Genomic DNA, 25,275 nt, shown 5'->3' with positions numbered 1-25,275 from the left:
GAAACAATTAAATATTTGATATGCACACAAGATTGGATAAGAAGTGCGCTAAAGAGTAAGTAACATATCCAATTCACGTCTTCTATTATATCAATTTTTGTTTACTGATTTTGTTTACTGATTCATTTAGTACTGTGGTTCTTGCACGTCGATTAACTGTTTTATTGTGTTAGATGAGGGACTTGGGTTAGGTGATACTTCACTTCAGACTCTTTTGGAGGCAGTGGATGAGCTTGAATCAGACGATGAGCACATCAATTTTTTTCTTCCTCCGTATCTATTTTGTTTTATATGTAGTATCCCATCAATTGTTCATGTGCATTGCACCACCAAAGAACACCACCACTATTGATACATCACAGCATCTCTCGTTACATCACTATAGCTTGCCATCCGCAGAATTGTTTAGTTTGTCTATATGTTTAAGTAGATATATGCTTTTGTTTATCTGGTCATTCTTTACTATTTAGATATATGCTTTTGTTTTCTCCCTGTTCTGTTTCCGTTGGTTTCATTTTTCTCAACCATTCTGCATCCTGATAACTGGGAATGAAGTCATGAACCATCCTTCTATGAATAACTGTTTTTGGTTGTCTTGCAGGAATAATTAGGAATATGATGGTGAAATGATCTCTATTGAACTGATGGGAACTTCTTTTTGATACAGCCAAAGAATATACAAAGTGCTGACTACGTCCTTCTTTTTTGTATATGTACTTGTAAAGGAACCAGGCATTTATCTTCTAGGGCTTCTACACTTTATAGAATGATAGGTCTAAAAACAAGTCCGCCAACTTTTGTATTTTTTATATTATGGCAGATTTTTTATATCTGTTGAAGCCAATAATCTTCTTTTTAAGGACTCCAGTCACAGGATTGGGAACTCATGTAAAATCATGAATAAGTTTTTAGTACCCAATGGGTACCCGGACCCGGTGATTACCCGTGTCTTTTACTGGATCCGGTTCTGGACCAGTAGAATAGGGAACCGTCCCCAGAACCGTTAAAACCCGGAACCGACACTGATATGCCGGGTCCGGTTCTGGGCCATGTACTACCCGGGGGATCCGGACCCGTTGACAGCCCTAATATTAACGATATACAAAGATTTTTGGAAAAATGATTCAATTAACCTCTGGTTTTTGTTAAAACAAAATACCAAATTGAACTCTCTAATTTTTCACACTTGTAATTGATAAGTCATATTGTATGCATGATATGTTTGCATTAGTTGTATGATTTGGTATTTTGTTTATATGGGAAATATTTTTTAATGTCCATAGGCATAAAGTAACACATTGAACACAAGAAACATAATAAAGTGGGAGATTGAAGGGCTTTATAAATTGGGTAACTAATTCATATGCATTGAACAATGAAGCAAAGCGAGAGGGAGCTATTTAATATTAAAAACTAATTATTCGATAATAAATTTTATTGGTCAATTAATATCTACCTTAGTTAATAAATTTTGGTAGTCATAACAACATTAATTTGTAGAGTTTCTACTATATAATAATAAAATTTGATTGCCCACTTATATCGGCTATCTCAGTTTATTTATTTTCTGCATATTTGGTAAATTTGCCTTGATCCAGTTGAGCACATATAAATGCCACCAAAACGCATTTGGACATGAACCTTTAAGATTTTATTTTCCCTGTAATTTAAAGATTTGTCTACTAACCTATAATGAATGCCACAATTTCAATATGTTAGAGAGTTGTCACTTAAGTGTAGGTAGTTACCTGATTTTGAGACTGTGGTTATCCTACGGATTAAAGCAGCTTGTTATTCTGTAGAAAGAGATGATGAGGTTTCGTTCAAGTTCATGGCATACATTGGGGGAGCCTCAATGTTTCATCTAACTTGTGCAATTCCCACTATAACTTGTGCTTCATTTGGGGATAAAAGTCTTGCTAAGCTCTCTACAAGGGTCACAAATGGAAGAAACATCGAAAACAAGTAAGATGAAATGGGAGTTCAATAAAAAGTGGGAACTATTATTAAACATTTTTTTTTTCTTAATCACAAATTTGTATTAATTGAATGGCCAAATTACAAAAGTTTTACAACTCAAATGACAATGAACAAAAGGGAAAGTTACAAAATCAAATTAACGAAATCTGTAGTAAACTACATTAGGCATTTCAATTCTTTTTAAGAAAGAAGGTCTTCATGAGTAAATGACTCTTTCTCCAGCTTGTATACTTGTACCTTTTTTAGCCAAATCATCTGCAGAAAAGTTGGTTTCTCTATAACTATGTTGGAAAACTATGCAACCCAGTCTGTTTTTTGCATTAATCCATCTTGTTCTGAACATCCAGGGAATGTTGTCATTGCAAAAATCATGTATAACCGTTTTTGAGTCTGACCTTATGATGATTTTGAAAGCATTCAAGAAAAAATCCCACTCCAGTGCACAGATTACTGCCAATATTTCAGCAATATAATTTGTTGCAGATCCAACCCCTACTGACATTGCTCCAACAACTTCACACTTTGAATCCCTGACAATAATACCAAATCCAGCTGCACCTGGATTGCCAAATGATGAACTATCACAGCAGAATAGAATGAAACCTTGATCTGGAGCTTCCCAATAACACTCTTTTATGCAACTGTACCTGATGCTTCTTACACCCAGTTGAAATATGTCAATGATGCTCTGATCATACATTTTCCCCCACTTAGTTCCCTTCATTCTTAAACCACCTCAGGCACAGAGATCCATACTTTTCTTTTGAAATCATTGATTTGAGGAGCTTTTTGTTCAAATAGCTTCTTATTTCTTTGAAACCACAGTTCTTTCATAATTGAACATGCATCAGTTATTCAAACTTCCTTTACTAAGGGGCTTTTCTGTTGAGATACTTTGCAAATATCATTGAAGGATTTTGGTTTTACAAAACCAGAAAATGAACAAATCCAAGTCCATATTTGTATACTGAAATCACATTCCCATAATGTATGATTCATATTGTCTTGTTCTTTTGTGGAAATGCAACATCTGGACACCATATCATACCCATTCTTCCACATCACATCATCATCTATGTAAATTTGATGCTGCAATTTCCAAATATTGATTGCAATGGATGGATGCAGAAATGATTTCCAGATATACTTTGGCCAACTTACTTTAGGGTCTCTCAACCTTATTTTTTCCACAACTGCAGCTGTTGAGAATTTCCCTTTTAGATCAGCAATCCATACTAATGTATCTTTTCCACCATTGACTTCAGGAAATCTTATTGTAGTAAAATATTTTTCCACCTCTTCAGGTATGTTCCATTTTGTTCCATCAAGGAGCTCTTTAACCTTCATATCTATATTGTTTTTGACTAATTCATTAAAGCCAATGTCATGAATAATTGGTTTATCCCCTAACCATGTATCAAACCATACAGATACTTTTGAGCCATCACCAATACACCATTTAACATCATTTTGCAAAGCAGACCAAGCCCATTTCAGTCCAGACCAAACCGAGGATTGTTTCCAATTTGTATTCCATTGGCCATTTTTATCTCTATACTTAGCAACAAAGAATTGTGCCCATTCTGCATCTGAATTAAGAATATGCCACATCATTTTCATCAACAAAGCTTTATTCACTGTTTCCATTCTTCTTATTCCCAGACCACCTTCACTAAATGGAGTACAAACCTTCCTCCATGATAACGTTTTGAATCTTCTTACTTCACTATCTCCAGACCACAAGAAATTCCTGATTATTTTTCACAAATCTTAATGAATGATGAAGGCCATTTATAGATAGACATATTATATAATGGCACACTACATAGTACTGACTTTATCAACACCAGTCTGTCTTGAAAAGATAACATTTTTCCTTTCCATTTAGCCAGTTTTTCCTGCAACATTTCTACAATTGGCCATACCATTGATACTTTAACTCTACCAGGAGCAAGAATAACTCGAAGGTATTTATCTGGGAATTTAGCTATTTCCATTTGCATTCTGGCACTTATTATTTGCTTTTGTGCAGGGCTAACTCCATCTATAAAACACTTACTTTTGACTCTGTTGATACATTGTTCAGAGCTATTCTGATATTGCTCAAGTAATTTCATGAGATTTTGCAAACTCTTCTTAGCACCATTACAAAATATAAAAACATCATCAGCAAAGAATATGTGTGTGGGATGTATACCTTTTCTAACCACCATAGGAATGATTTTCTCTTCTTGAACCAATTTGGATATATTCCTGCTAAGCAGATCCTTCATAGGAACTATTATTAAACTAGAACCCATTAGATTGACTCCGAGAAAACCACTATGATTATTAAGATCACCATGTTTTCTACAAATTAACTTGGTTAAAAAGAATAAACAATTGGGTTGAGAATTTATTCTACACGATTTGAGGTTAAACAGTAAGAATGAGTGAAGAAGTCACCTCTATTTTCAAGGAACAACAATTTCAGTTTTAGCAAGGACGGGCCTAGCAAGGGGCTAAAGGAGGCCATCCCTTAATATGGCTAGAAAATTTTAAAGTACACATATTCAGATGATTTTTAGCTTAGCCCAGTAGCTTAATAAGATTATCTCATTAGCAAGTCCTTTAACTAGTAACGGAGTAGATTGCAGCTGGCAAAATTCAATTCAACTGGATGGGATTCAATCATTTCATCTTTTCAGTGGCTGGATGGGATTCAATTCAGCTGGATGGAAAAATCATTTGATCTTTTCCGTGGATGTCATACATTAGTTCGATCGGAAAATGGATCATTTGGCCAAATATTTTTAAATCACGGTTCAAATGGACGAGTAAAAAATAATTTGGGTGAAAGGCCAAAAAAAATAGTAATCCTAACTTAAATTTAAAAAATAGCAAAAATAAAACTGGATACATCCTGTGTAAATTAAAAATAAGAAAAAATATTTGAAAATGAGCACGATGAAACTGGTTACATCCTGTCTATTTTTACATTTTTGTCCATTTAAACAGTATCAAAGTCTAACTGTCTATTTCACGCAGAAATTGTTGATTTTGGTCTTTTTAATTAATTTTGTGTAGTTCGGTTCATGTGATTCCTAGCAGTTGTTTGTTGATTGTTGTTCTCATGGACCATGAAAATTTTGGTTCTCTTTTAGTTTGCTTCCCACCATCAGTCATATCCAGTCTTGGGCATTCTCAGGGTGGTGTGTGTTTAGCGTGACTCTAAATAGTACTCATCCTCTCTTCTCATTTTGATGTTGGGGTAGTTATTGGAGATCATTTAGAAAATACTTCTTTTCAATAGTATAGCTGTGTTTTCATTACTTCAGGAAAAAGATCAAAGCTTGTGTTAGAACCTTATAAGGATATTAAGTTCAATCCAACGGGAAAACTCAAACTTCTAGTTGATATTTTTTTACAAGTTGGGCGACCATTCTGTAAGTGTATCTATATGTATTACGTTCATTCTAACATTCAAGTTGCAAAAAAAAATCGACCGCCTTCGGCCGCCATACACTGATTTTTAAAATAGCCCTATCCAAGAAATATTTTTGGGTCCGTCCCTGATTGTTAATGGAGATTTTGTTGACTTTTTTGTTGTATTTTGAATGATTGAAGGAACATATTTGATCTTGAAGGTTCTACCACTACTAATGAAACTTCTCACAGGCTGCCTTTCTCTATTCCTCAAATATAAAATCAAAATATTATTTTCCTTGGTATTATTTTACATTGTTTATACAAACTTACATGTCACGGTTTTGTTTTATATTCATACATTGATTCCTTTTAAGCAAGTGGGGACGTCCCATGACTTAACACACTATAATTGACCATGTTAATATATGAGTTTGAGCTTTTGAATTTTGGCAAAATGATAGAAAAACGCTCCATTTGTTTGCGAACGTGGTATAATTTGGACATTTCATTTTTCTAATTATCACACTCTTTTTTGTTGGTTCAAACAGGTGATGTTAACGTCCACAAAGAATAAAGATGATGCATATGCACCTTCTCTTTTAATCAAGGGAATTTCGGTTGGGCATGGCCTTGGGGACTCTATGTATCTAAAAACTTGAATGCGCAGACCAGCCATACCACCAGAAAACTCTTAACGTCAAGTGTTCGAATCCGTACTAGAGGATTTCTTTTTTGTTTGTGTCAACTCGTGAAGTCAGATGTTGAATTTGTTAATCTCTCACAAACTGTACTGCCAAAAAAGAAAAAGTTTTCACACGACCTACATAGCTGCTGCTAGTGTTTCAAAGAAGTAAGAACGTGGAAGCTTAAGTATCTCTAGGTTTTCCAGGGAACTAATAGGGCTCTTTTCTTGAGACCAACAAGGATGAAATCATTAGAAGGAGAAAAGATGATGTTAATGGATTTGAAGAAGCATAACAATACAAAGAAAATCAGCAAGAAGGCGAGGAAACAACAACAGAAGAAAGGTAAAAAGATGAAGAAAAGAGCCATGGTGTAGAAGAAGAAAGCAGAAGAGGCAACTTCAGCTGGTGGCTCCTCTTCTGCCAATATGGACATGATTGTAAATGAAATAATTGTTAGGAAAATCACATACCAATAAACATGTGTTATCGGGACGTTACACATGAAACTAGTCTATTATTTTAAAATGGAGATAACACATTACTAGCCAACATCAAAAAATTTACCGATAAAAAAAAAATTACTAGCTTGCGAAGAAAGATTGAAGATATAATTACTAGGGCGATTATTACTTGTTCTTGTATTTCTCAACAACAAATATTATAAATAAATAAAATCAAATTATAATGTGTCCCCGTCCCCTGGCACTAAGGACGTAACTCATTTGTTAGAGGTAAATGACCGTGTTGCTCTATCACACATATTACCTCCTGGTAATATTGCCAAGCTATGGATACTTGATGACACTATTAATTGGAGAGAAGTGACTCTTAAATTACCTTTTCAGTGGAATAAGAAACAATGGGTTGAGTTTTATGGCATTGCTGGAACTGATCAAATACTTTTAAAAACCTATAATAATCGGAAGGATACGTTAAAACCTGTCTCCCTTTATTATTACAACAGAGAAACCAAGGCTTTCACAAAGGTGCAAACTGATGAGTTGTATGACTCGACTACAATGTCTGCATACTATAAGAAGAAAGCTTCCCTGAGTGAAACGTTCACCGAGAGCCTTTTGAGTGTTCATAAGAAGTAAGCTCAAGAGAGAGTTGGTTAGAGGAACGTAGATCAGATAACTTATCACATTTCCAGAATTCAGATATTGGATACAACTCTCAGTAGTTGTTTTATACTATTTTTTATATGTTACGATGAATTTTTATTATTATGTCAAGAATAATAAATCTATCATTTCATTAGTCACTTTGCATTCGGATGAACATGTTTTTTTTTAAAAAGATGATTAGAATGTCCGCGTAAAACTGTATTGGACATGCGTCGTGTGTATCCTCAAACTGTTTATATTTCTATTAACCGATTTTAAAATTTTTTTGAAATTTGATGCAGAAGAAAATCATTTATAGAAACAATACTTGATTGTTTCAAGATAACATAACTAAATGAGTTTTTCCATTCTTTTCTCTTTCAGAGAATCAAAGCTATAACTGATCACCCATTATGTGGTAACATTTGATTGACAACATGATACAAGAGTTTTAATTAATCATAGTTGTTATGGGTGCACAATATCAGATCGAATTGGATGATAATAAATTATGAGTATCGAGGGATCATCGATTCAAGAAATTAAATGAGACAAAAGATTTAACGTGGTTCGGTCAACTCGACCTACTTCCAAGGAAAAAACCCCAAAGGGTGAAATATTATTGATCACCAGTTTTGATGTCACTGGGATGATGACAATTACATTAACCCTCTATATTTATAGAGTGAATACAAGAATAACTAAGATATTATATTATTCTATGAAATATATCCTAATTAACTAGAATAAATGAATAATAGGAAATTAGCTATATATTTAACTTATCTAGAAAACTACCTAACTTACACAAGATTTCCTAATCTCTAATCTTGGAAACTTGAATATATATCCATTGATCTTCTGCATTGCTTGATCTCTGTCTTCCAATAGCTATATTGAATCTTGAGTCTTGACCATTTCATCTTGAGCTTCACCACCTCGATATTCATCTCGGTGTATATATTCTAACATCCCCGCAAGTTGGACACGGAAATAATTGAAGCGTTCAACTTGAACCCTGATTTAACGAGCACAACTCCATTTGTGAACCATATGGTGAAAAGAATGATAGTCTCTATGATTAAAGGAGAACATCATAAACATATATGGTGAGTATAATTGTTGCCAGAAAACAAAACGGATTCGAGAGTGAATTTTTTTTAGCACATAGCTAATAATCTTCTGACCCTTAATAAAGATGGAATCAGTTGACCGGAAAAAAAAAACACAAACTCTAAGTGATAGCTTTTCGCAATCTATGAATTTGGGTTATAAGCCAACGGTTAACAGAGAAACATTCTTTGATGTAAAACAAATCGAAAGAATAAATATTAAGGAAGAGTTACTAGATGTTAACTCTGGTGAGTTTTTTTTAAATAATCACCGATCCATAAAGACAAACATACTACTATTAAAAAATAACCCGAACAAAATCGATGAAAATGACATGCAGAAGCAGTTTGAGTGTATCTCCTCACTCTGATATCATAATAAATTCTAAGTATCGAGGGATCATCGATTCAAGAAATTAAATGGGACATGAGATTTAACGTGGTTCGGTCAACTCGAACTACGTTCGAGGACAAAACCCCGAAGGGTGAAATATTATTGATCACCAGTTTTGATGTCACTGGCATGATGAAAATTACATTAACACTCTATATTTATAGAGTGGATACAAGAATATCTATAGAGTGAATATATTATATTATTCTATAGAATATATCCTAATTAATTAGAATATATGAATAATAGGAAATTAGCTAGATATTTAACTTATCTAGAAAACTACCTAACTTACAGAAGATTTTCTAATCTCTAATGTTGGAAACTTGAATATATCTCCGTTAGTTAGTCTTCTGCATTGCTTGATCTATGTCGATCTTCCAATAGCTAGATTGAATCTTGATTCTTGACCGTTTCATCTCGAGCTTCACCACCTCAATATTCATCTCGGTGTATATATTCTAACATATGATGAAAATGAAATTGGATCTTCATTATCTTGGTTTGATGCCATTTTGAACATTTCTTGTAGCTCCATGAACTTCTTGATCTTCATTACTCGCTCTTCATGGAGGTGATAGACTTAGAGATATATCTAACAAAAACCAATAATAAATCTTCTAAGTCCATTAATTTGTCTAGTACTTCAGTGCACTAAGGGAAATAACTCAACTGCGCTCCAAAAACACACATAAATTTAGATATGCTTTGGCAAGAGATTGTCACAACCTTACTAGATATCTATTTCCATATTGATGCAATCATGGCCAGCCTATATTCCCATAGGTGCAATTGAAATGCTAACATAATTTAAGTATGGAGAGGAGGTGTTATTGAAGTGTAAATTGTAATTGCCATATTTTGAGATTGCAGTTATCCTATGAATTATAACAACTTGCTCTGCCATAGGTAGAGATTGGTTTCGTTTTTTTAATCAGTAAAAGTAAGAATTGACATTAAAAAGATTTACAAAAAAAGTAAGCTAAAGAAACAAGAGGAAAAATCCAGGCGCTGGCCACAAATTAACCAGACAAACCCCAAGCCAAAAGAAAGACTCCCTAAAACAAAGCCAGGAAATACATAGAGAAAAGCTACACAACAAAAAACGTATCCCAATTGGCTTTATATCTGATCTAAATGAAGCCCCTGCAAAAGATCGGCATGTTTCCCCGAGAAGAAAACCTGTGTTTTGATTTGGTCAATTGTGTGCTCAAATCTGCTCTCCCATCATTAAATATTATGTTGTTCCTACAATTCCAAATTTCCCAACATATTGTTGTCGGGCAGAAGTTTCCATAAAACTTGATCAATCGAAGAAAAATTCTCCATACGTCATCCTTTGATGATTAAATCTATACAATTCGGCATAACCCAATGTCTTTTAGCAAACTATAAGAAGTACTGCAATATTCTCGAGGCAAACGAGTAATGAAAGAGGAGATGTGAAGTCGATTCTCCCTGTTGACAACAAAACAGACAGCCATTCACTAGAAGTTTTCCTTTCTTGTACAAAACATCTATTGTGGGCAGTTTCCTGTGGAAAACCTACCGTATGAAGAAACCAATCTTGTGTGGACAAGATCTGGACCACACACTAAGATTTTTGGACTCAAGTTAATGTTCATTCTCCACCCAACGAATAAGCATATTTAACCGAGAAGAGCCCATTTTTGACGATCGCCCAAGAGATTAGGTTTCGTTCAAACATATGGCATACAATGGGAGCCTCAGAGTATCATATACTTGTGCAATGCCCGTTTTATAACTTGCACTTCATTTGGGAACAAAAGTCTTGCTAGACTTTCTACAAGGACACAAATGAAAGAATAAAGTAGAAAAAGTGGGAGCTCTTATTTTAGTGCCATTAGATTGACTCGCAAAAAGCCACCATGACTATAGCAATGGTTCTTGATGAACCGTGAAAAAAGATCGCGCACACACATATTGGGGTCCACTTTTAAGGATTTATAGGGCGGGGGTTTTGGGTCCCAACCATGTGATTACACGATTCTTTTGTCGGTTTTTTTCACGGTTCATTGATCATTTTCGGACTATTAGTATCACCGTGTTCTCTATAATTAATTCACTTTATTAACATGAACAAACAGTTGGAATGACAATTTATTGTACACAGTTTGAGGTTAAAATTTGTTTACTTCACAAATGTTACACAAATTGTCCGAGAAGGTAAACCGTAGAGCAAAAGAACAAAAATAAGTGAAGAACTCAACTAACCTTTATTTTCAAGTACGGTAATCTTATTCTTAGATCATCCCCATGCCTAGCCAGTTAGAAAGAAAAAAAGTACCGAGGTCCGAGCTTGAAGTGTTCTAGTGGAAATTTTCGTCTGTATTTTTAATGGTCAAGAGAGACATCTTCTCACATGCTTCCTTTCTCTATCCCTCAAATAAAATAAAATAAAATAAAATTGAAATATCTTTTTTCTTTGGCATTAACATGCTTTAAAACTTGCATGTCATATTTTTGTTTTCGTTACGGTTATTGTTTTTAAGCAAGTGAGGGTTTATTTGAAATAAGATTTAAAAGAGAACCAAAGGTGCCGAGGAGACACCGAAAGTAATAACAAGGATACAAGTAGTAATAACAAGGAAACAAGTAATGGATGTGACGCTCAACATCATAAGTCGAGGAAGTAAGATAAGAAAAAGCTTCCCACGCCAAAGAAACGATTAAAGAAAAGACTAAAGAAACGCTATGCCCTCTCTCCTCCCTCAACAACTATTTTCCTTCATCTTTTTTTCATTTTTTTCCCTTTTCTTCTTCAATTATGCTGATTACTGAGTAATCCTCCCATCTGGTTTTCATCCCAAAGCCAGATGGGGATTAAGGGAGGGGAATTAACATCAATTGTTGCAATGATTCTGTTCAATTACTGAAGATTTAAGCTGATTTTGCATTCGTCATTCATCATTCATCCATCTTTCCATCATCTGTGATGCATTCAAACATTATTTCTCTTTCTCTGTATTGCTAATCCCTTTCCTTCGCCTCACCTGTACATTATGGTTTAATGTGATGATTGTTGCAGTTTTACAAGAAATTCATATTTATATTTATAATTCATTCATCATTTAGCATCATCTGCACCTTTTTTGGCTGATCTATTTCATTTTGACTAATATTTTGACAATATCCGTTAGGAGTATTCTCAATCCTTCTTGCGCATCTTTCTTTGATTGTTTACATTTCTGGTTGTTGGCTCTGAATGATTACTTTTTTTCATTTGAAGTCATAAATTGATTACTGTTTTCCCTTTTAATTGGCTTGTTTTATTCTGAATGATTACATTCTTCCATTTTAATTTAGAGATTAAGTATTATTTTTATTCGCGTTTTTTTTTTGGCAAAGGTATTTTAAATTACTAAAACAGAGAGGATTCCGTAATATTGAATCACATTAAACTAAATAACTAGAAATTCAAAGCTAACTTAAAATTCATCCTTATCTGGTCTTTCGCCTCCTTGTGCATGGTTTTATTTGTTGCAGTCCTAGACGAAACTATTCCCTCTTTTTCTTCATTTCTCATCATCGGAATCGTCCACTTCTATCAAGCCCCCGTCTCTTTCTTGCTGATATATTGAAGACTTTTTCATGCACATAAGCATAGTCCATACCCAGTGGGTACTTAGTTAGAAAATAATTGGAATTCACCGAAACTCCGGTGGCCAATCTAACCTGCAGATCCTTGATTGCTTGCTTCCCCAATCTTTCTTTCTCCTCCTTTCTTAAGTTGCATAGATCTAGTCGTTGTGCTTGTGCAGGGTACACAAAAGCTTCTTGGTTACATATGTTGCACCTAAAATATTGCATACGGTAAAGCTGGCCTTCCTGATAGCGTATCACCTTAGTATATGATATTGTAACACCTAATGGAATCCTATAGTGGTTACAAGCCTTTGATCCTAAAATATCTCTGTTTCTCTCTACTTTCCGTTATCTTTGGTTCTTCTCAGTACCAGAATGAGGTTTTTATAGTTAGTACGAACCTTTGGTTTTCTCGCTGCATTTAATCTCTTTTCAATTCCTGTACGTTTCGTGTTTTTTTGATTCAGACCTCTCTTCTTCTTGTGCTATTCATCTAGTCAGTTTTTTCTGAGTAGTGGAAACATGCATTTATAAGGTTCAGATTCAGACTAGTTAGACTCCTCTTGTCACCTTAGCTCCTCGATTCTGGCTATCCTATTAATAGCATGAATTTTCTTTGACTTGAATATTTCGTTTAGTCTTCCCATTAAAGTTGAGTGTAGTTTCAATCCTTTGGCTAACCCTATTTTATGTCATATCCCTTCTAAAATTTAAATACATTTAGCTCTTCCTAATTTCGAAATCGTTTGCATTTGCCAAATCAAATCAACATTTATTTCCCCTCAGTTCTGTGACAAGTCGTGCAGCTCTTGTCTTGATTTTCTTTTTGCCTTTGTCAAGGAATTTAATGCGTAACTTTCTACTGCTGAATGATTTAGTTTTTCTTTTTGTTGTCGAAATTGGATTTGTCGAGGTTTATTTGAATTAGATTTTTTCATTAGTTTAAGGTTAGTTTATCGAGGGTTTTTTTTTGATGTTGGAATAAATTAGACATCTTATTTATACATAGTTTGCAGAACTCAAGCTTCTTCAATGCTCTTATTCTCCCTTCGTCTCTTGTGTGGTTTGCTTTTGTGAGACTTTCTTCCTTCAGATCATGTTCACTATGAGCAGTTATGATTTATATAAACATTTAAATAGTCTTTATGTCGCTCAAAGATATGCAAACTATATGAATGTCGGTATTCTACCAACTCCTCTTTCCTTAATGAGAGAGTTCGGCATTAAAGACAAAAACATTCTTGCCAGAATTTTTTCAACCCATAATTATAAAACTGAAGATATTAGAAGCGTTCTGCGGCACTTTTGGGGTCTCAACATTGGATTTCAAATTCGTGATGTGGATCCAAACCTTTTTATCATTACTTTCCATGATGATAAAGATTTAGAGTGGATAGCTCTGAATGGTCCTTGGTACCCATATGACAATGTGCTTTCTGCTAGATCGGCTTATCCTGGTGTTTATGGGTAAAAATTGATTCTACTGTTTTTGGTAATTTGGGGTGTGTTGAATGAGAAACGAATCTAAACCCTAAACAAATGCACTGCACGGGAATGCTTTTAGGTTAGATAAATCAATCTGTAACCAAGAAATGGTTGTTCCAGATTCAATTCGGTCACAAGGTGAAGGAGAAGGGTTGATCTTAGGGAGGGAAGCGAAGAAGGTATTTCAGATCAGAGTGTTGAATGAAGGTGTGGCTGTTTATGACTTGTGTATCAGAAAATGGTTTCTGGATACTTGTGTTGATAACCCTTATGTTTTGTCCTTTCGAAACATATTGAAAATCTATTTATACAAGTCATTTGAGCGCAACCCTGATCTCGTAGGAAGTGTAGGAATTTAAATGTGGATTAATGAAGTTGTGTAAGAGGTAATGATCATTGTGTGATTACACCTTCACCCACTACTCCATCATTACTAACTGTCCTTCCTTTCCTAACACGTTCTCGTAATGGGCATGTTGTACGCCGCACGCTGTAAACCGCCAGACTAATGCCCCAGTAGGAATCCCCCAGTTTGTGACATGTTTGATGTCTCGAATAAGTGGGTCAAGTCGTTGGACCCGCCGCAGAGTATAGCATGGTGCCATTAGGTGAAACAACTAAGTTGTTTATGAGGCCAATATAAAACATTGTATGTATTCTATGCATGTGAAGCATCGCATTTAAGCAGCTCAAACTAATCGATGTGTATGAAGCATCATTGTTTTTGAGATTGATTAAATAAGTTGCGAATAAGCGTCTTAAAGGAGGCATGATTGACCACCTTTGGGTGATCGTTTGTGGACCCTTCGGTCGAGTCATCACTTGGTCGATCGCCTTGTGTGGAAGAAGGATGGCCGGTCTTCACAATGTTGCTTTGCTTGTTTTCTAAAAATAAATTTATACCATCCAACTAGGCTGGCGAAGTTGGATGGTCGTGATCGTTGGCGGAAGCTCCAAACTTCCATTGACGCGACTTTAGGGTTTAGGAGGCCGCGCAACCGACCCTCTTTGGGTGAGCGATTTCGAGGCATTGAGCCCTAGTTTGTGTAGGCCGATCAATCACGTGTAAAGGTGGGTCCACCGTGATCGCGTTGACATCTTCGGGGTTGCTTGAAGTTGGATCTAAGCCGTTCAACTAGGCCGGTGAAGATGGATGGTCGTGATTAATTTGCGGGCAGTTGTGTAATGTCGTTGACGCAATTCTTTGGGTTTGGAGGTCGATTGACCTACCCCTTTTGAGCGAGCGATTCGAGAGGCTGCGTTTGGTTTTGAGCAAGTCGGTTGGTCACGTGTGAAGGTGGGACGACAGTGATCATGTTCATACCTTCGGGGCAGTTTAAAATTAAATCTAAGCCACTCAAATCCGCCGGCGAAGATGAGTGGTCGAGATCAATTTGCGGCAGTAATGTGTTGCCGCAATGTAATTTTAGGTTTTTGAAACAGCGTGTTCACGCTTCTTTGAGCTGGCGTTTTGATGCACTTTAGCCTTGCTATGATTAATTCGATCGACCACGCGTGGAGTTGGTTCGATGTTGAATGCGTTTTCATCTCCTTGATCATTCGAAACACGATCTCAGACGTCCGATTAGGCCGGCGAAGACGGACGGATGCGATCGATTAGCGGCAGTTGTATAACGCCGCTTATTCAATTTATGATTTTCAAAGCTGCATGATCATCCTAGTTCAATTGAACGATTTAGCGTGTTATTAACTTCCCATGACAAAATCGATCAGCAAGGGACAATATTGGGCCTGTGGTGAACGTGTTAACACTTCCCCAATCGTTTGGAACACGATCTATGCCGTCCAACTAGGCTGGAAAAGTTGGACGGATATTATGACTTTTGTGACCGTTTCTTACGGCTTTAGCTCGTTCGAGCTTCGTTTTTATGTAGTGCAAGCGCTCATGTTTGGGTCGGCGTTTGAAGCGCTCGTGATGAGCAACATGGGGGCCGATCAACTAGAGGACTGGTGTGCCCGCCGGTGGTTACTACGGTGATTTCCTAGTCCTGCTAGGAGTAAGTTATGCTTGTTAAATCGTGCGCCCAAATTGTGTGGACGTGATCATTTCTGAGACTAATATTAACAGTCTAGATTTTTTTTAAGAAATACATGTGAGTGTGATCACGCTAACTTTAATTAAAAGTGTGTGAGCACGTTGATCTCTTTGTCAGAGAGATGTAGTCAGCATTTTTGTGCATATCCCAATACTAGCACTTCGGGAGATTCATGCTAATCTGCTGAGATTGAGCATTTATCGTCATGTCATGCCAGTATTGAGAGTTCGGATGGGAACATAGCACGGAAAAAATACAAGGAAAATCATGCATTAGTTAATAATGCTGGCATAAGATAGAATTCATATAATATTCGGGATTTCTAGCACCATTCTGAATGAACTTTATCTATATACTGAGTTGTTCAATACATGTGTAAAGAAAGAGGTTTGAGCACTCGTTATTTTCAAGTGTCCATCATTCCTTTGTAGGATGAAAGCACATTAAATGCAGGGTTTTACAATTTTGACCCCGAACTAAAAACCACCATCAACACCTGGTATGCAAATCTCTTCTGATGTGGTCAAAGAAATACCTCTTTAGGCAAGTATTTCGAACTTTAAGAACGAGCACATCCCAACCCATGAAGTCACGTGCTTAGCGTGTTGCATGCTGGGCTGGGATGTGCCAGAGATTCAGACGTTCTGTGTTGTGCTGTGCTAATGGCGTGTCGTGCTGTGATGTGCCAGAAAAATAAACGTGTTGTGTGGTGCTGCTAGCACACTTATTTTATGTTCTCCAAAATAAATATTTTTGAGATATTTTAGTTAGTACATGTATTATTACAAAAATAAATTAGCATAACGAAAATAGAAATGTCAGAAATTGGCTAAAACAATGATTTTTTTTTTTGAAATATACATTAAATGTAATATATTGTGTAGTATTTTATGCATGACATGGCGTGCATTCTTCGCGTGTTGTGCTGTGTTATGCCGCGTGCTAACACGTGTCGCGTGCTATGCTGTGCCGCCGTGCCTATTTGTCTGGAACATCATAACACATTAAACAAACGTGATGTGTCCGTGCTGGTCCGGTCACGTATTGTGCCGTGCTGTGCTCGAATTTTAACGTGTTGTGTTGTGCCATAAACGTTCTGGCCCGTCCCAATTTACACCTCCAGCTGAAGGAGCGACACCAATCGTTCACAATGTTAGTAAGACAGTTTTGTTAAATTACGACGGAATTATATAACCTGTTAATAGATTGATTTGTTTCACAGACATAAGTGTAGATTATGGCGTTTGTATGTACAATCTCAGTGTTAAAGAATTTCTCGGTCGAACTCGCATGCGTTTCTATCTCAAGTATGTTTGTCAATGTTAATGATTAAAACTATATGTCTTGATTTCTAGTTTACTTATGACTAAGTCTCGGTCTAGGATAGTTAGGTATAGTTGAGCTCCAGACTCCATGGAGATTATCCTACGAAGACGAAGAACTACTCAAGGAACCAGTGGAACTTCATCCGACCAAAAGGTATGCGGAGTCTTGAACTCATCTGTCACTCAAAAGTCTATCTACTCTATATCCTACTCTTGAGATAAAAGTCGTATAAGTATGATAGTTTTCATACATACACATTTGCTATTTCGAGACGAGTTTACTCGCCTATCTTTTTCTCGAAATATGTGTTGGTAAACTTTTGCTTTAACCATTTTCATCTTTACCCGTGACGAAAGTCATGATGACGTTTTAATCTTGAAAATAGCTTTGATGACGATAGTCGATTCTTTTTGTCTAACGACTATTATATCATTATAGAAGAATGTTACAATGATTGAAATGTAAAGTTGAGATTACGTAACCAACCATGGATATAGGCATATATAGTGTGTTCGCACATTAGTGTATAAATCCATGTGTCGGAAACCAAGTGTGTGCATATGTGTGCATGTGGTATTGGTGAAGGAGACAGGTTAGGTACGCGTACTGGCGGAAGTTTTCATACCGAAAATTTCTGCTATAGTTTGTGAAGTTTGCAATATGAAAACAAGTCACCTTAGGTTTGCGTACCCGTACGCGTACCCATGGAAATTTTCAAACTGAAAATTTCTGTTGAGTTCCCAAACTCAAGTCCGGTAGCTATGGTACACGTACCCGTACGCGTACCTAAGCTGGTTATACTCTCAAATCTGTAGTTTCATGAACTTAAACAATAAATCAATAAGGAATGCAATCTTTGCAAACTGTGGCTATATTGTTCATGAATTGATTCAAGTGAATCAAACCGATTTTGTTTCACTTATCTATATGTATAAAGATATAAGAAGTTGAACAACTCTTGAACTTGTTCTTATGATTCATTTGAACTAGTTATGAGAAAGACGAATACGGTTAATATGAAAGTGCTCATATGGCTAACCATTGGTTAACTATTTGTGAACCAACCCAATGTACACATTTAGGTACGGTTACTCAAACCTAAATGAATACATTTCATTTGTGTGCGAGACAAGCTAAGTTTCGATCTAACGGTTGAAAGATATTAGCTTGGATAAGTCAGGTTTTTCATCTAATTGAATGCTTTGTTACCAAGGTAACTAAGATTGCAAACCCTGATTTGAAAACTATATAAGGGAGACGTTTAACAACTGGAAAAACTAATCCCCACACCTCTTGTGTGATACTAGTTGGTTTTTCTAGAGTCGATTCTCTTTTAACCGTAGGTTTCTTCTCGAGACCCTGTCGGTTAACGACTTAAAGACTTCATTAGGATTGTGAAGCCAGATAAAACTACTTCTCTTGTAGTTGAGCGATCTGATCTTGCCATTTTATATCGTACGAGTTCAACTGAATAATTGACTTGAGATTATATCTCTAATAGGGCAAGATAAAAAGAAATCACAAACATATTCATCTAATCGTATGTGATTCCGCAATATCTAGTTTCGCTACCATACGATTTAGATTATTGTGAGGTGATTGATAATACTAGGTTGTTCTTCGGGAATATAAGTCATGTTTATGAATTGTTTCCTGTTCACCTTGATTTCTATCAAAAGACGGAACAAACTTGTAGGTTTATTTGTAGGAGACATATTTATCTAATTGTAGACTTTTCTGTGTGATACAGATTTGTTTCTTAAAGTCTTCGACTTTGGGTCGTAGCAACTCTTGATTGTGGGTGAGATCAGCTAAGGTAATCAAGTGCGTAGTACCCTATTGGTATCAGAGACGTAAGGAGCGCAAATGTGCCTTGAATTAGTGTGATATTGATTAGGGTTCAACTACAGGCCAGACCGAGGTTAGTTTATAGTAGGCTAATGTCTGCAGAGGCTTAATACAGTGTGGCGTTCAATCTGGACTAGGTCTCGGGGTTTTTCTGCATTTTCGATTTCCTCGTTAACAAAATTTCTGGTGTCTGTGTTATTTCTATTCCGCATTATATTTTGTTATATAATTGAAATATCACAGGTTGTGCGTTGTATCGATCAATTGTGAAATCCAACCTTTTGTTGTTGATTGGAAATTGATTGATCCTTGGATATTGGTCTTTGGTGCCATCCAAGTTTATATCTCTCTTGTATTTGATAATGGCTCGCAGATTTCTATTTGCTTGAGTATAGATTAAATCGAGAGATAGAGATATTAACTCCTTGGTATACTTTTTATTAAGATTGAGTCTGACCGTCTAGTTGATTATTTTAAAAGTATATTCGAGTTATCCATACAGATTTCTAATCGATATATTGGGTGTGGTTGTTAGACCCCCGCTTTTTCAATTGGTATCAGAGCAGGCAAACACGTTTAAAGACCTTATCAGTCTGTGTTTGTAGCGATCCGACTAGATGGACAGTAAAGTCTCTATAAACGCTTCACCAGTAATTTATCACAATCTTAGAGAATGTTCTAAAAACCTTGTTATTCTCCAAAGGAAGTTGGATAAAAAAATCTGGATCAACCGTGATCTTGCTGCAGAAATTGCAAAGCGTAAGGATTTGAAGTCAAGTGTTAAACAAAATATATGCTTTAAAAAACTTGATAGAAGGAAGAACTTCTTAAATAATATTATTTATGTTAACCTTTGTATGTTTTGTAAGTCTCACAATCATTCTCAACATACATGTACATGTTTTCAGAAAAGTATAAAAGTTGCGAGCAATCTTCATAAGAAAGCTGAGCAACTATTTACTTATCCAAAAAGGTGTACAATACTGACAAGAAATCCTAAACAGGAAAGTAGTGTTAGTATGGGAGCCTTTGCTTAAAATCAACATCACCCTTTCAATGGTTTCTTGACAATGGTTGTAGCTGACACATGACTGGTGACCTTTCATGGTTTGTATCCATAAACGACTTTGAAGGAGGACCAGTTACCTTTGGAGATGGGAGTTGTTACTACATTAACAAGAAGGGTACGATCAAGCTTCCCGGTGTTCCAGAAATCCATGATGTAGTATACGTTAAAGGTATGACTGCAAATCTTCTTTCTATTAGTCACATTTGTGACAAAGGCCGTAGAATTATGTTCAATGCAAATGGATGTGACATTGTGGAAAAATCTGGAAAAGTAATTTTTCAAGGAACTCGTGGTAAAAATAACTGTTATCTTCTTTATACTCAGTTTAGTAATTGTTGCAATTTGACTAAGGTGGAAGCTACACATCTTTGGCATGAGCGTTTTGGTCACATCAATTATCATCTCTTAACTAAGATCATTAACAAGGAACTTGTTAGAGGCGTTCCCAAAATCAATTCAAAGATTGACGGTGTATGTGGTGCCTGTCAAAAGGGTAAACAAACGAAAGTTTACCATAAGTCATCTCGACATATTCTAACTAAGGCTCCACTTGATTTAATTCATATGGATCTCTTCGGACCAATTCAACAATCCACTGTTGGAGGAAAGAAGTACACCTTAGTTATGGTAGATGACTACACTAGATTCACTTGGGTAGCATTCCTAGCTCATAAGAATGAAACCATTGGTGAGTTCATGATTATTGTTAATAGGATCCAGAATGAACAAGGTCGCAAACTAAAGAAAATTAAAAGTGACTGTGGCACTGAATTCAAAGACACCAATGTATTTGAATTCTGTGACAAACTGGGGATTATTTAACAATATTCACCACCCATCACTCCTTAATCTAATGGAGTCGCTGAAAGAAAGAACATGAATATTCAGGAAATGGCCAGGGTCATGCTCCATAACAAAAACTTACCTCTAGGGTTTTGGGGAGAAGATGTTTTTAAAACCCTAAACATACCATATGAGTTGTAGTATGATAGGAATCCCAACTTACATTATCTTAGAGTGTTCAGAAGTAAGTGCTACATACTAAAAGATCGAGAACAAATAGGGAAATCTGATACTAAAAGTGATGAAGGTATCTTTTTGGGACATGCGTCTGAGAGTCGTGGTTTTCTAGTATTTAATCTCAGAACCCAAGTAATGATGGAATCTGCAAACGTCATCATTGATGATATTAGCGATTTTCATCATGATTTTTCTCCTGATGAATTTCCTCCAACCGAGACAACTGAGAAAGTCAAAGAAGTTTCGGATTCAGTTGAAGTTACACCTACCGTTACTGATCCTGAACTTTTGAGTGACGAGGTGAAAAATACTGATCAGACTGTACCTGTTGAACAAAAACGTGTCCCCCCCCCCCCCACACACGATACCTCTGGGTTCAAAGAAACCATGATCCCAATAGTATCATTGGAGGAAGATGTTCTACTGCAAAGACTAGAGGACAACTTCAAAATTTGTGCAATTTTAGCTGTTATCTCTCACAAGTAGAACCAAGGAATATTGATGAAGCTCTTAGAGATCCCTTATGGGTGAATGCAATGCATGAAGAGTTAAATCAATTTCAAAGACAAGATTATGGAAGCTTGTACCTTGTCCTCCAAATATCAATATTGTGGGCACCAAATGGATATTTAAGAACAAGTATGATGAGTTTGGCACTATTGTCAGAAACAAAGCAAGACTTGTCGCTCAAGGATACTCACAAATCGAAGGAATAGACTTTGACGAAACCTTTGTTCCTGTGGCACGCCTTGAGTCTGTCAGATTGTTATTAGCTCATGCTTGTTTTCTTAAGGTAAAGCTATTTCAATTGGACATCAAATCCGCCTTTTTAAACGGAACCTTAAAGAAAGAAGTCCATGTATCTCAACCTAAGGGATTTGAAAACCCCGACTTCCCAGATCACGTCCTTAAACTCAATAAGGCGTTATATGGGTTAAAACAAGCACCTCGTGTCTGGTTCGAAAAACTGACCTCATCTCTTCTTGGGAAAGGTTTTTCGAGAGGAGGAGCTGATAAAACACTGTTTACCAAGTGGAGTGGAAAAGATGTTGTGATTGCTCAAGTTTATGTAGATGATATCATCTATGGATCAACATCAGAGAAACTTGTACAAGAATTTCAAGTATCTCCTGGAAAGGAGTTTGAAATAAGCAATATTGGTGAATTAAATTTTTTTTGGGGATTACAAATTCAACAACACAAGGATGGAATTTACTTATCTCAAGAGAAATATGCTAAAGATCTCATCTCAATATTTGGCCTCGATAAGTCCACTCCTAAACTAACTCCTATGCCTACCACTGGTAAACTTCATCGAGATGATAAAGGTGTAAATGTGTATCAAAAACTTGATCGATCTATCATTGGAAGCCTTTTATATCTTACAACCACTCGACCTGATATTTCTTTTAGTGTTGGGTGTTGTGCTAGGTTTCAGGAAAATCCGAAGGAATCTCATCTTGCAGATGCAAAAAGGATTATACGCTAGATTAATAACACTACAGGGTATGATCTATCTTACACTTTTGATACTAACACTGATCTTACTGCCTATTCAGATGCAGATTTGGCAGGATGTGTGGAAGATAGAAAAACTACTTCAGGGGGTTTCTACTATGTAGGAATGAATCTTGTGGCTTGGCATAGCAAGAAACAAAATTCACAATCCCTTTCAACATGTGAAGCAGAATACATCGTTGCAGGCTCATGTTGTACTCAACTTCTTTGGATGAAACAAATGCTTGTTGATTATGGAATCAACACTGGGTTAATGAGAATCTTATGCGACAATACCAGTGCAATTCGCATAACATAAAATCCAGTTGAGCACTCAATAACTAAGCACATTGACATAAGGTATCATTTTATTCGAGCTCTTTATGAGAATGGTATCATTACTATGGAATTTGTGCCCTCGGGACAAAAATTGGTTGATATTCTCACCAAACCATTAGATAATGCTACGTTTCAAAAATTACGTCAGTCTATTGGTGTTGTTCTGGTTCATTAGTCGTCCATAACTCTTGCCCCTGCGCTTATCTCGATCCTTTGGGCAATTGAGTTTGGAACTTCTTGAAGTGTAAAGTTATTTTCCACATTTGTTTCTAATAGAAGTATCTTCTAAGTATCTTAGTGTTATCTTAAAATACTTTTTTTCTTGTAAAAGTAAGGTCGCTCTTGTTGTTCTTTCAGGAATGACATCAAATGGGGGAGAGTTCATTTGAACTTGCGCTTAATTTCCATATCTTTGAGGGAGTGCGGTTGTGGAATTATTTAGGGGTTATCTTGTATCTTTATAAACTCCTTGATGAATTCATTAACTTCGGCTTTATGATTGCATCTAAATAAGTTGATATGTACTTTTCTTTGGTCTTGAAGTGTCTTCGTGAAAATTTCATTAGGATCCCGTTTTCGTACCTTTGCCAATTTTATTGACAAAAATGGGGAGAATTAATATGTAGTTCACACTACAAATACATATGATTTACGTGGTTTGCGGGTCATTAAGTAAGGGAGAGTGGTTTTCATGTTGAGAGGAAAGTATTGACTAAGGGGGACTGATACATATCACCATAGTATTGTTGTCGAAGTTGTGATATAAGAACTTTGATGCTGTGTAATAATACTATGACACTGTATAACAATGATCGAGAGCTTTTGTTTTCTCATTGTTATGGATACGGAACTTCAACAACTATGATGCTGAATTGAACATCTGTGGAATCATGGGAGTACTTGGAAAAGACGAAGTTTTCGAGTAATGTTGAAGCACCAAGGAGATCAAGCATGTGGACGAGAAGATACAAAGTTTTATCTATTTTGTAATCCATATATATTGATAGTTTTGTCACTAAAATTGACAAATTGGGAGACTGTTAGAGCATTGCTCAGTCGAACTCACATGCGTTGCTATCTCAAACATGTTTGTCAATATTAGTGATCAAAAATATATGTCTTGATTTCTAGTTTACTTATGACTAAGTCTCGTCTAAGATAGTTAGGTATAGTTGAGCTCCAGACTCCATGGCGATTATCTTACGAAGACGAAGAACTACTCAAGGAACCAGTGGAACTTCATCCGACCAAAAGGTATGTGGAGACTTGAACTCATTTGTCACTCAAAATTATATCTACTCTATCTACTACTCTTGAGACAAAAGTCGTATAAGTATGATAGTTTTCATACATACACATTTCCTATTTCGAGCCGAGTTTACTCGCCTATCTTTTTCTCGAAATATGTGTTGGTAAGCTTTTTCTTTAACCATTTTCATCTTTACCCGTGACGAAAGTCATGATGACGTTTCAATATTGAAAATAGCATTAATGACGATAGTCGATTCTTTTTGTCTAACGACTATTATAACATTATAGAAGAATGTTTCAATGATTGAAATGTAAAGTTGAGATTACGTAACCAACCATGGATATAGGCATATATAGTGTGTTCGCACATTAGTGTATAAATCCATGTATCGGAAACCAAGTGCGTGCATATGTGTGCATGTGGTATTGGTGAAGGAGACAGGTTAGGTACGCGTACCCGTACGCGTACTGGCGGAAGTTTTCATACCGAAAATTTCTGCTATAGTTTGTGAAGTTTGCAATATGAAAACAAGTCACCTTAGGTTTGCGTACCCGTACGCGTACCCATGGAAATTTTCAAACTGAAAATTTCTGTTGAGTTTCCAAACTCAAGTCCGGTAGCTATGGTACACGTACCCGTACGCGTACCTAAGATGGTTATACTCTCAAATCTGTAGTTTCATGAACTTAAACAATAAATCAATAAGGAATGCAATCTTTGCAAACCGTGGCTATATTGTTCATGAATTGATTCAAGTGAATCAAACCGATTTTGTTTCACTTATCTATATGTATAAAGATATAAGAAGTTGAACAACTCTTGAACTAGTTCTTATGAGTCATTTGAACTAGTTATGAGAAAGACGAATACGGTTAATATGAAAGTGCTCATATGGCTAACCATTGGTTAACTATTTGTGAACCAACCCAATGTACACATTTAGGTACGGTTACTCAAACCTAAATGAATACATTTCATTTGTGTGTGATACAAGCTAAGTTTTGATCTAACGGTTAAAAGATATTAGCTTGGATAAGTCAGGTTTTTCATCTAACAGTGAATGTTGAATGTTTTGTTACCAAGATAACTA

At 36.0% G+C, this 25,275-nt stretch overlaps 1 protein-coding gene across 1 annotated transcript; it reads right to left on the bottom strand.

The window, feature by feature from the left end:
- Nucleotides 1–2,176: 2,176 nt before the first annotated feature.
- On the bottom strand, nucleotides 2,177–2,704 carry LOC113352331. Its single transcript, XM_026596162.1, has one exon. The coding sequence runs from the start codon at nucleotides 2,702–2,704 to the stop codon at nucleotides 2,177–2,179; it is 528 nt and encodes a 175-aa protein (XP_026451947.1).
- Nucleotides 2,705–25,275: the final 22,571 nt, after the last annotated feature.

This window comes from Papaver somniferum, chromosome 2, assembly GCF_003573695.1.
Source record: "Papaver somniferum cultivar HN1 chromosome 2, ASM357369v1, whole genome shotgun sequence".
In the NCBI taxonomy this organism is placed as follows: domain Eukaryota; kingdom Viridiplantae; phylum Streptophyta; class Magnoliopsida; order Ranunculales; family Papaveraceae; genus Papaver; species Papaver somniferum.
Note: the sequence above shows the minus strand (reverse complement) of the source record. Positions and strands in the feature narration are given on the sequence as shown.